At 45.1% G+C, this 13,232-nt stretch overlaps 1 protein-coding gene across 2 annotated transcripts in view; it reads right to left on the minus strand.

Moving 5' to 3' along the window:
• Window positions 1-8,576, minus strand: part of NUP155 (nucleoporin 155) — an 88,670-nt gene extending 80,094 nt beyond the window's left edge. Inside the window, exons 1-3 of one of the 2 annotated variants that reach the window (XM_032135531.2) lie at window positions 8,265-8,576; window positions 1,171-1,308; window positions 813-909 (exon numbers count right to left, since the gene is read on the minus strand). In XM_032135531.2, coding sequence (XP_031991422.1) covers window positions 813-909; window positions 1,171-1,308; window positions 8,265-8,421 — 392 coding nt within the window. In that variant the 5' untranslated portion in view covers window positions 8,422-8,576. The remainder of the gene's footprint in view (window positions 1-812; window positions 910-1,170; window positions 1,309-8,264) is intronic. The other variant, XM_032135532.2, reaches the window with a different exon arrangement.
• Between the last annotated feature and the right edge of the window lie 4,656 nt (window positions 8,577-13,232).

Genomic DNA, 13,232 nt, shown 5'->3' on the forward strand with positions numbered 1-13,232 from the left:
AATTTTGTATTTTTAGTAGAGATGGGCTTTCTCCATGTTGGTCAGGCTGGTCTCGGACTCCTGACCTCAGATGATCCACTCGCCTCAGCCTCCCAAAGTGCTGGGATTAGAGGCGTTTGAGTCAGCCATTGTGCTCGGCCGATACAGTGTTTTTTTAATGCACGTGTGTTCCTAAAAAGATCATTAATTACCCAGGAGCAAGAGTAACATCTTAATTATATGGGCTTTCCTATGTTTATCCCACACCTCATCTAAGGATAATATAATGAACAACTGGAAGTAAAACAAAAGCTATCTCTAAAAAGTCAACAGGCAGATCACCAGACCAATACGCTGTATTTAAGCAAAAGTACCTTAGGCTTTCACTCAGAATCATTTCTATACATACAATTTACACACAGGTCAAATTCACAAAATGACAACAAAATAAATAAATATCAGATGCCTACTTCATAGAAATGCAAGGAAAACAGAAGTCTTTAAAAATGTCCAATCATCTCTCAATGAATTGCCAACATCTATTTTTACTGCAGGCTAACAGCTTGGGACCCGGGCTCCTGCTACTCAAGAATGGCACCTACACCAGCAGCAGCAGCTGGTAGCTTGTTCCAAGTACAGACTCTTGAGCCTCACTCAGGACTACTAAGACAATGCACATTTGAACAACTCCAGATGACTGATACTGAGAAGCACTGACCCAAAGGCTAGATGAATGAAAGATAAACCAAGCAGCTTCTAATGAGAACACTAGCTACAGTAAAGTTTATATAAATTCCAATCACCCTTAAAGCAAACCAGCCTTAAATACATACCCATCCTCATAGTTCCACATGAATATATCACTGTCAATTGTGAGCCAAGCTCTGCTGATAGGAGGGAACACACCCATCATGCAATTACATTGCATATCTGAGGTAGTGTGGATGTAAGGCAGACAGAGTTGAATCTTACTTTTCTTTAACTTGTTTCAATAGGTTTTGACTTAATATTTACATAAAAAATCACTATGTGTCCACTCTTTAATACAACATGGAATCCATATACTTAAATTTTAAATATAACCCTTAAATGAATTAATATATAACACATTAATTAAACATAGAACAAGAATTGTAACAATGAAAATACCAATTTTAACATTTTTAAAATAAATATAAAGTAATAGGATACGTCCAAACTGCTCAACAAGTTCAGGTGGGAGAGGAACTCTTCGGATGGAACTGATCTCTGGAAGGTTGGGTACGGACAGCAAACCAGGTCCTTGTAAAGGATAATCCATATCTGACATGCCAGAAACGGTGGGATTATCTACAAAAAGAAAATGAAGTATTTATAATAATGTACTGCTCATCAACTAGGCATACAAAAGGACTGAGTGCCACAAAAAAATTGTGTGTGCTGGTTCCAAAGGTACAGAGAGAATATTCTAGTTTTGACCCGATACAAAGTAGGCCTGAAATATTCCATTGTGAAGGTAGGAACAGTTACTGGTTTCAGGCCTAAAGGGAAAGTCGTATCTCACAAAAACTTGCTCTATAACAAAGGAAATGTTTAAAATTTTTTTTTTTTTTTGAGATAGAGTCTCGCACTGTCGCCCAGCCTAGAGTGCAGTGGCGCGATCTCAGCTCACTGCAAGCTCCACCTCCTGGGTTCATGCCATTCTCCTGCCTCAGCCTCCCAAGTAGCTGGGACTACAGGCGTCCGCCACCATGCCTGGCTAATTTTTTGTATTTTTAGTAGAAACTGGGTTTCACCATGTTAGCCAGGCTGGTCTTGGTCTCCTGACCTCATGATCCGCCCGCCTTGGCCTCCCAAAGTGCTAGGATTACAGGTGTGAGCCACCATGCCCGGCCGGAAATGTTTAAATTTGATAATTTAGTGTTATTTTAAAATAAAAGTGGTTGGGCGCGGTGGCTCAAGCCTGTAATCCTAGCACTTTGGAGGCCGAGGTGGGAGGATCATGAGGTCAGGAGTTCGAGACTAGCCTGGCCAACATGGTGAAACTCCATCTCTACTAAAGACACAAAAAATTAGCCTGCCTGGGCCGGGCGCGGTGGCTCACGCCTGTAATCCCAGCACTTTGGGAGGCTGAGGCGGGCGGATCACGAGGTCAGGAGATCAACACCATCCTGGCTAACACAGTGAAACCTTGTCTCTACTAAAAAAATACAAAAAAATTAGCTGGGCGTGGTGGCGGGCGCCTGTAGTCCCAGCTACTCGGGAGGCTGAGGCAGGAGAATCACTTGAACCCGGGAGGCGGAGCTTGCAGTGAGCCAAGATCGCACCATTGCACTCCAGTCTGGGCGACAGAGCGAGACTCCGTCTCTAAAAAATAAATAAATAAATAAACAAAAATTAGCCTGCGTAGTGGCGTGCACCTATAATCCCAGCTACTCGGGAGGCTGAGGCAGAATTGCTTGAACCTGGGAGGTGGAAGTTGCAGTGAGCTGAGATCGTGCCACTGCATTCCAGCTGGAGCGACAGGGCAAGACTCTGTCTCAAAAAATAAATAAATAAATAAATAAAATGAAAGCATGTAATTGTATTGTTTGTAACACAAAGGATAAATGCTTGAGAGGATAGATACCTCATTTTCCATGACGCTATCATTTCACATTGCATGCCTGTATCGAAACATCTCATGCACCACATAAATATATACACTGTCGGGCGTGGTGGCTCACGCCTGTAATCCCAGCACTTTGGGAGCCAGAGGCAGGCCGATCACAAGGTCAGGAGTTCAAGACCAGCCTGGCCAACATGGTGAAACCCTGTCTCCACTAAAAATACAAAAAAATCAGCCAGGCACAGTAGCAAGCACCTATAATCCCAGCTACTCGGGAGGCTGAGGCAGGAGAACTGCTTGAACCCCGGAGGCGGAGGCAGCAGTGAGCCAAGATCGTGCCACTGCACTCCAGCCTGGGTGACAGAGCAAGACTCTGTTTTGCGGGAAAAAAAAAAAAATATATATATATATATATATATATACACACACACACACATGCCTACTATGTACCCACAAAATTAAAAATAAATTGGGAGGCCGAGGCGGGCGGATCACAAGGTCAGGAGATCGAGACCACAGTGAAACCCCGTCTCTACTAAAAATACAAAAAAAAATTAGCCGGGCGTGGTGGCGGGCGCCTGTAGTCCCAGCTACTCGGAGAGGCTGAGGCAGGAGAATGGCGTGAACCCGGGAGGCGGAGCTTGCAGTGAGCCGAGATTGCGCCACTGCACTCCAGCCTGGGTGACAGAGCGAGACTCCGTCTCAAAAAAAAAAAAAAAAAAATTAAAAATAAAAAAATTTAAAAATAATTAAGTGTTTTTCTATCATTTTGCTAATCTGAAATGGGAAAATATAAAACTGCTTTAGGGCTCAAAGGTAAAATGACTATAAGCAAACAAAATAATGACTGGGGGAAAATACTGCCTTTACCAGCTAAACATTTATAGATTAAAACAACCCATGACTTTTCCCTTTAGATTTATCCCCCAGACCACTAAGACAAATACAAATAATACCTCACAAGCAATATCTTATTGGGGGTAAAAAAAAACAAAGACTGCTCTATAAAGTGTTCTCATGTAAACTTTCTCTTGCTCTAAGACTCCATCACTAAGGACAGGAGTGGGCTGGTCTACTCAGCCTATCCTTGCTCCTGGACAAGGTGTTATTTAGACCTGACTGATGACCTAATTATCTCAGGCACTTTTTCAGGTTCTATAGAGTACAAAGATGTTAAGGAAAACTGACATATAAAACAATCTTCAAGTGTATTATGGAAATGTTTAAAATATATACAAGAGAAATACAATAAATACCCATGTACTGATTATCCAACTTCATAACCAGTAATATCCCCAATCATGTTTCATTTTTATCATTGTTCACTCCTTCCCCAATTAATTATTTTATTTTTTGAGATGGAGTCTCGCTCTGATGCCAAGCTAGAGTGCAGTGGCGCCATCTCGGCTCACTGCAACCTCCAACTCCCTGGTTCAAGGGATTCTCCTGCCTCAGCCTCCCGAGTAGCTGGGATTACAGGCATGAGCCACCACGCCCAGCTAATTTTTGTAGTTTTAGTAGAGACAAGGTTTCACCATGTTGGCGAGGATCGTCTCAATCTCTTTTTTTTTTTGAGACGGAGTCTCGCAGGCTGGAGTGCAGTGGCCTGATCTCAGCTCACTGCAAGCTCCGCCTCCTGGGTTCACGCCATTCTTCTGTCTCAGCCTCCCGATTAGCTGGGACTACAGGCGCCTGCCACCACGCCCGGCTAATTTTTTTATTTTTAGTAGAGACGGGGTGTCACCGTGTTAGCCAGGATAGTCTCGATCTCCTGACCTCGTGATCTGCCCGCCTCGGCCTCCCAAAGTGCTGGGATTACAGGAGTGAGCCACCGTGCCCGGCCGGTCTCAATCTCTTGACCTCGTGATCCGCCTGCCTGGGCTTTCCAAAGTTCTGGGATTACAGATGTGAGCCACCGCACCCAGCCGAACTCTCTCTTTTTTTTTTTTTCCTGAGACGGGGTTTCACTCTGTTGCCTAGGCTGGAATGCAGTGGTGCAATCACGGCTCAGGGCAACCTCAGCCTCTTGGGCTTAAGCAATCTTCCACCACAGCCTCGTGAGTAGCTAGGACTACAGTGTCAGGACACCATGCTTAGCTAATTTTTTTTTTGTTTTTGAGGGGTTTTTTTGAGATGGGCTCTCGCTCTGTCGCCCAGGCTCTAGTGCAATGGCGGCTCACTGCAACCTCTGCCTCCCAGGTTCAAGAGATTCTCTTGCCTCAGCCTCCCAAGAAGCTGGGACTACAGGAGCGTGCCACCACACCCGGCTAATTTTTGTATTTTTAGTAGAGACAGGATTTCGCCATGACGGCCAGGCTAGTCTCAAACTCCTGACCTCAAGTGATCCACCCACCTTCGCTTCCCAAATTGCTGAAATTACAGGAGTAAACCACCGCGCCCAGCTAAACCATTTTTCTATTTCCTTTTTTTTTTTTTTTGAGATGGAGTCTCACTCTGTCGCCCAGGCTGGAGTGCAGTGGCGCGATCTCGGCTCACTGCAAGCTCCGCCTCCCGGGTTCACACCATTCTCCTGCCTCAGCCTCGGGAGTAGATGGGACTACAGGGGCCCGCCACCAACCGGCTAATTATTTTGTATTTTTAGTAAAGACGGGGGTTTCACCATGTTAGCCAGGATGGTCTCATCTCCTGACCTCATGATCTGCCCGCCTGGGCCTCCCATTTCTTTTGAGAAAGAGTCTCCCTCTATTGCCCTGGCTGGAGTACAGTGGCACGATCTTGGCTCACTTGCAACTTCCACCTCCTGGGTTCAAGCGATTCTCCTGCCTTAGCCTCCTGAATAACTGAGATTACAGGCGCGTGCCACCACACCCAGCTAAATTTTGTATTTTTAGTAGAGACGGGGTTTTACCACGTTGGTCAGGCTGGTCTTGAACTCCTGACCTCGTGATCTGCTGCCTCAGCCTCCCAAAGTGCTGGGATTATGGGCGTGAGCCACTGCACCCAGCCACTTTTTGTAGAGACAGGGTTTTGCCATGCTGCTGTCTGGTCTCAAACTGAATCTCAAGTGATCCACCCCACTTCTGGGTCCCAAATTGCCAGGATTACAGGCATGAGGCACAGGGCCAGGCCTTTTTTTTTTTTTTTTTCTTTTGAGACAGGGTCTCACTCTGTTGCCCAGGCTAGAGTGCAGTGGCGCAATCACAGCTCACTGCAGTCTCAACCTCCTCGTCTCAAGTTATACTCCCACCTCAGCCTCCCAAGTAGCTGGGGGTCCAAGTGTGTGCACCATGCCAAGCTAATTTTTGTATTATTGTACTTTTTTTCTTTAAAAGGCTGGGTTTCACCATATTGCCAAGACTGGTCTCAAACCTCTCGGCTCAAGTGATCTGCCCACTTTGGCCTCCCAAAGTGCTGGGACTATTGGGCTGAATTCATATTAAAGCAAATCCAGGCTGGGCGCAGTGGGTGACACCTATAATCCCAACACTTTGGGAGGCCGAGATGGGCGGATCACATGAGGTCAGGAGATCAAGACCAGCCTGGTCAACACGGTGAAACCCTGTCTCTACTAAAAATAGAAAAATGAGCCAGTGGCGCACCCCTATGATCCCAGCTACTCAGGAGGCTGAGGCAGGAGCATCGCTTGAACCTGGGAAGTGGAGGCTGTAGTAAGCCAAGATCATGCCAACTGCACTCCAGGCTGGGTGACAGTAAGACTCTGTCTCAAAAAATAAATAAATAAATAAATAAAGCAAATCCAGACATCCCATTTAATCCTAAAACATAACTTTAATAGGCCGAAGGTGGCAGATCACCATGTTAAATGGCAGTGGGAACACAAACGGAGGAATTGATAACTTTAGTGAGGATGGGAATGGTAAGAAAGACTTCAGGCCAGGAGTGTGACTTACATCTGTAATCTCAGCACTTTGGAAGGCTGAGGTAGGAGGACTGCTTGATGCCAGGAATTTGAGACCTTGTAACAGAGTGAGACTACGTTTCTACATAAAAATTAAAAATTAGCTGGGTGTGGTGGCAGGCGCCTGTAGTCCCAGCCACTGGGGAGGGCAAGGCGGGAGGACCACTTGAGCTCATGAGTTAGAGGCTGCAGTGAGCTGTGATCATGCCACTGCACTCCAACCTGGCAACAGAACTAGACCTTGACTCAAAAAAAAGAACAAGAAAAAGAAAGACAACAAAGGGAAACTAAGGACTTTCACAGGGAGTCTGGAAAAAATTTGTCAGGCAAAGAAAGAACATTGCAGAAACAATAAAAGTAAGGTAAAATCCTGAGGAAATCCTGAAGATGGGGCTTCTTACGGAAAATACGCTAAATTCTCTGTAATCAGAGCAACGGGTGAAGAATCGGATGGAAAAGAAGGGGAAGAGACTGGGTGAAAGAGGAAGGTATGTGTAAAGGCATGAGATATGTAAGAGAAGGACCAGAATGCATGCACTGTTTTTATATCTTGTTTTCACACCTAAGGAGGCCAAAACGAGTAATGTTGTTCAAGATGATAAATGCTAATAGGCCAATCAGGTACTATAAGACACGCTCATTGGTAAGTAGCTGTAGGGAGCAAATACTATCTTTGTTTCTATCATTTCTTTGATTCCAAAGCTATCAATGATTTTTATAAATAATCAGAAGTGTTCTCGGTTTATACTGCACAAATTATCCTACTTAAATTACTTTGGTTCTTGCTCACCAACAATCTCTTTTCTTTCTTACACTTCTCTGGTTTTCTCCAAATTCCATCTCACAAAGGGGTCACTTTTTCTAGCAACTGATGTAATTCCATAAGCCGTGGGGAGCTGGTTATAACTTAAAATTGTTAAACAAATTACTTTCCAGTCACCTATATTGTCAACACATATTCTGCCTTACCCTCCCTGTACATAAGCACTGTGATTTCCCTGTTCTCTTCCTTTATTCCACTGGTAGTTCTTTTAAGACCCTCCAGCATTTCACAATACACATCTCTACACATAATAAAAGCGTTTCTTGGCCGGGCGCAGTGGCTCGCGCCTGTAATCCCAGCACTTTCGGAGGCCGAGGCGGGCGGATCACTTGAGGTCAGAAGTTCGTGACCAGCCAGGCCAACATGGTGAAACCCCGTCTCTACTTAAAAAACACAAAAATTAGCCGGGCGTGGCGGCGGGCGCCTGTAATCTCAGCTACTTGGGAGGCTGAGGCAGAAGAATCGCTTGAATCCGGGAGGCGGAGGTTGCAATGAGCCGAGATCGCGCCATTGCACTTCAGCCCGGGCGAAGAGGGAACTGCTCCGTCTCAATAAATAAATAAATATAAAGTAAAGCGTATCTTTAAGATAACATGCTAAATTTCCAAGTTAACTTCGTTTGCTCTTACGATCTACTCAAATACTAACAGGAGAAATGAACAAATTTGGGACTTGGATCTGGAGATGCTTCTCATATGTAGCCTTAGCCATAAACACTTGAGAGCGGCGAGAAGCTCATTAAGGTTGAGGTCTTTGCCTTTTTCTGCTTCAACTGGGAGCCTGCTCTTCACTCTTGCCCTCTCAAGTATCTACAATGAAGAAAGTGAGGAAAAGAAAAAACCTGAAAATAAGCTGCTTGCTGTATCCAAAAATGCAACCAACAGTGCCATAAATCTCAGGATATCCTCGCCGGGACCAACGTTGGGGATAAGTAGCAAATTAGGAAGTCAGGCGAGAGTCCTTTAGGCTGAGAAAGCAGGGTCACTACCACTCACTTGGGGCAGACACCATAAGCAGCTCGGAAAGGTCCGGGTACATGCGGTCCTCTTGCAACTGACGGTCGATGAGCCGTCCAGCATTTTCCAGAGCTTCCTGCAGGGCTGCGGCAGATGTAGAGGCCGGCATCGCCGCGCCCAACAAAGAAGACGGCATCTCGGAAATCGTAGACACCAGGGTCCAGAAAAAGTCAAAAGCCAACGAGAAACAAGAAAAGATCCAAAAAGTTAGCTTAGATCCGCCGCTTAGGGCGCGCGCGCCAAACGAGCGCCTTGGCGCCTCGACATGACGCACTTCCGCTTCATCCGGTGGGGAACCGGAAGACGCCGTTCTGACCTGGGAAGAGGAAGCTGTTGGGCGGGGGGCTAGAGGTTGGGGGTGGAGCCAGGAGGCTGCTGATGCTTTCGAGGGAGTTGAGGGTTTTGGGGTGTGGAAGGGTAAAATTAGGGTAGGTTATTTAGGGAAGGGAGGAAGGGAAGGGAAGGATAAAGGGGAGGGAACTGGGAAGGAGAGGGACGGGTGGGGTGGGGAGGGAGGAGGGATACGGTAGGTGGGAGCTAGGGCGTGTGTCTGGCCTGGGAGCTGGTCTGGTTCCGTTGGTTTAAGCGCGTGCTCGACCTGAGTCTTGGAACTTCCCTCATCGGAATCCACTAACTGCAGCTGTATGAGTGCGCACATGAGCGCGCAGCTTGGTACTCCCAAGTAAATGCCCTTGTGAGAGTAGTTAAGAATTGGTGGCTTGCTGTCACAGAGAGGGATATAAACCAATATCTCACTATATTCTTCACGGGCTTCAGTGTAAATTAGAATTCATCAGGCTTTTCCATTTGCATGTCGCTGTCTTTTGACTTTGTGGCCCCTTAGTATAAAATACGTGTTTACGAAGGAGCTGAGTGCAGGTGGACCGCTGCCGTGCTTTTTATCGTAGCAGAGATAGCAGACAGTTGTAATTCATCTTTTCATTCCCAGCACTAGTACAGGAACTCGTATGAGATAGGAACCCAAGAGATATACAATCCTAAAAAACTGAATACTTGCCTTGTGCCTGGTGCTGGGACTATCAAACTAACACAGTGTTTCCTGTCCTTAAGGTGCATCAAGCAGTGACAGACAAAGGGCTTCACTATAATTTTTCTATTTGGATATGTATAAACTATAGCAGAAGGATAGGAGAAAGCAGAGAGGTAAAAGAGGCTTCATTTACTACAGAAGGCAACCTGAGTGGGTAAATCAAAGCACTTTTTAGAAAGCTGTCCTTACTTAGAATCTCACCTGAGAAAGCTTCCAGTTATGTTCTTCAGAATTTCACAAATCAATAACTGAATTACTCTAAATTGGTCTTGTGCTATTTGAATTATATTTTTACTCCCTCAAAGACTTGACTACATTTCTGAAAATTGAAAGTTCTATGATGTTACCAATCTACACTTAAAATTTGACATAGCCAATATACCAAGAAAAACCGGATTTTTTATTATTGGTATATAAATAGGCAGTTGGGTCTCTAGCTGTCAGTTTACTTTATTTGGTAGACCATAGACTGAAAAGTGGTGGTCTGGCACCGAGTTTGTGTTTAATTTGAGACAAAATACACAAAGTTTTCAACTCCATAAATTGGAAGATTCAACAATGTTGCTGTGATATTCCTGCATAGAAACAAAGCTCCCCAAAGTGTAATCTAACTAACTTAATTCATTGGCATATTGCCTATGTTTTCCCACTACAACTGCTAAACCAAGTAATTTCTACAAAAGACTGCAAAGCCTAAAATACGGACTCTGGCACTTTACAGGAAAAGTTTGCTGACCTCTTCCCTAGAACAGATAATTATGAATTTTTTTGGTCTTAGGACCCCCTTGATACCCTTAAAAATTATTCAGGATTCCAGAGAGCTTTTGTTTCATATTGGTTACATCTATTAATATTTGTGAATAACTAATAAACTGAAAATTAAAATGTTTAACAATGTATTTAAAAGCATAACAAGGCCAGGCGCAGTGGCTCACACCTGTAATCCCAGCACCCAGCACTTTGGGAGGCCAAGGCAGGTGGGTCACAAGTTCAGGAGTTGGAGACCAGCCTGGCCAATATGGTGAAACCCTGTCTCTACTGAAATAACAAAAATTAACTGGGCGTGGTGGCATGCGCCTGTAGTCTCAGCTGTTCAGTAGGCTGAGCCAGGAGAATCGCTTGAACCTGGGAGGCAGAGGTTGCAGTGAGCCGAGATGGCGCCACTGCGCTCCACCCTGGGCAACAGAGTAAGACTCCATCTCAAAAAAACAAACAAAAAAAAGGATACCAAGCTTAATCCATGTTAATATAACACTTTTTAAAAATGAGAAATCACTATAGTTTCTAAAACTAAAACAGGCAGAAGAATGCGATTATTTCATATTTTTGCAAATCTCTTTAGTGTCTGGCTCAGTAATGGATAGCTGGATTCTCATATCTGTATCTGCTGTCAACTGAAGAAAAATAACCCGCTTTTAAAGAATTAAAGTCAGTTTGATTCAGACTCAGGATTGCAACCTTTCAGGGAGTTTCTGTTAAGACTGCTCCAAAGTAGTGTTTTAGCCCACAGCTTACATATCAGGGGTTGGAAGTTCTGCATGTGCTCAGAAATTACATTAAACATGCTCATAAACTGGGTGTAGTGACTCACACCTGTAATTCTAGCACTTTGAGAGGCCTGTGCATCATGAGCATCTCTTGAGGCCAGGCATTCAAAACCAACCTGGGCAATGTAGTAAGACCTCCATCTCTAAAAAAAAAAAAAAAAAAAAAAAAAAAAAAAAAAAAAAAAAAAATTTTAAATTTGCCAGGTGTGGACCTGTAGTCCCAGCTACTTGGTAGGCTGAGGCAGGAGGATCACTTTAGCCCAGGAGTTCCAGGTTGCAGTGAGCCATGACCATGCCACTGCATTCTAGTCTGGTTGATAAAGTGAGACTCTGTCTCTAAAAAAAAAAGAAAGAAAGAAAGAAAGAAAAGCTCATAAATTACATTAGGGCAAAATCTCATCAAAGTTTGAGTGTAAGAGTACATCTGGTTATAGATTACAGAGGCATAATCGTGAATCCTGTGGGACACTGTCTTATGTTTTGGAAGAAGCAAGGGGTAGGAACACTGAATTTACCTTTTTTTAAAAAATGCATTGATTCAAGCAAGAGACCTGGGAACCTGTGCTGTAACCTGCTTATTGTTTCCAGGGCATTCTTCTAGAAGTCTACACTTAGTCACTGAGTTGGGCTTTGTGAAATTCTGCTGGCAAGGGATTTTGTTAAATTCTGCTGGTAAGCAAAATGAGCAAACCTGGTTTTTTATGTTTGCTACTTTGTCTAACATGTCAACATTTTGTGACTTATTTAGTTGAAGTATAATATATTAAGAAAAGCTGGCCTCACCGGGCGCGCTGGCTAACACCTGTAATCCCAGCACTTTGGGAGGCCGAGGCGGGTGGATCGCCTGACGTCAGAGGTTTGACACTAGCCTGGCCAACATGGTGAAACCCCGTCTCTACTAAAAATACAAACATTAGCGGGACATGGTGGTGCAAGCCTGTAATCCCAGCTACTCGGGAGGCTAAGCCAGGGGAATCGCCGGAACCTGGGAGGCAGAGGTTGCAGTGAGCCGAGATCGTGCCATTGCACTCCAGCCTGGGCTACAAGAGCGAAACTCTGTCTCAAAAAAAAAAAAAAAAAAGAAAGAAAGAAAAACTGGCCTCAGTTACGTATTTAGAAAAAGGAGAAGTATTTTAATAATTGTCGGCTGGGCGCGGTGGCTCACGCTTGTAATCCTAGCACTTTGGGAGGCCGAGGCAGGTGGATCACGAGGTCAGGAGATCGAGACCACGGTGAAACCCCGTCTCTACTAAAAATACAAAAAATTAGCTGGGCGTCGTGGCGGGCGCCTGTAGTCCCAGCTACTCGGAGAGGCTGAGGCAGGAGAATGGCGTGAACCCGGGAGGCGGAGCTTGCAGTGAGCCGAGATCGCGCCACTGCACTCCAGCCTGGGTGTGGCCTCAAAAAAAAAAAAAAAAAAAATTGTCAACAAGTGTAGTCAAACAGAGTTTTGCTCTTGTCGCCTAGGCTGGGGTGCAATGGTGTGATCTCAGCTCATTGCAACCTCTGCCTCCCAGGTTCAAGCAATTCTCCTGCTTCAGCCTCCTGAGTAGCTGGAATTACAGGCTAATTTTCTTAGTTTTCTTTTATTTATTTATTTTTTTTGCGATGGAGTTTTGCTCTTGTTGCCCAGGCTGGAGTGCAGTGGCATGATCTCTGTTCACTGCAACCTCCGCTTCTCAGGTTCAAGCAATTCTGCCTCAGCCTTCTGAGTAGCTGGGATTACAGGCACATGCCACCATGCCCAGCTAATTTTTTTGTATTTTTAGTAGAGACGGGTTTCACTATGTTGGTCAGGCTGGTCTTGAACTCGTGACCTCAGGTGATCCACCCGCCTTGGCCTCCCAAAGCGCTGGGATTACAGATGTGAGCCACCACGCCCAGCTATGCCTGGCTAATTTTCTGTATTTTTAGCAGAGACGGGGTTTCACCGTGTTGGCCGGGCTGGTCTCGAACTCCTGGCCTCAGGTGATCCTCCCACCTCGGCTTCCAAAGTGCTGGGATTACCGGTGTAAGCCACCATGCCTGACCTGTTTTTCTTAAAGTGATAAACTCATTTCATTTATTTTTGAGAAAATGTTTGCCAAATACTTAAATCTGAACAACTGTACTTTGTGAGTCATTCTTTCAGGTAAAAATAATGTTCCATGAAAAATCGAGACCACGGTGAAACCCCGTCTCTATTAAAAATACAAAAAATTAGCCGGGCGTGGTGGCGGGCGCCTGTAGTCCCAGCTACTCGGAGAGGCTGAGGCAGGAGAATGGCGTGAACCCGGGAGGCGGAGCTTGCAGTGAGCCGAGATTGTGCCACTGCACTCCAGCCTGGGCGACAGAGCAAGACTCCGTCTC

This window comes from Hylobates moloch, unplaced genomic scaffold, assembly GCF_009828535.3.
Source record: "Hylobates moloch isolate HMO894 unplaced genomic scaffold, HMol_V3 SCAFFOLD_17, whole genome shotgun sequence".
In the NCBI taxonomy this organism is placed as follows: Eukaryota; Metazoa; Chordata; class Mammalia; order Primates; family Hylobatidae; genus Hylobates; species Hylobates moloch.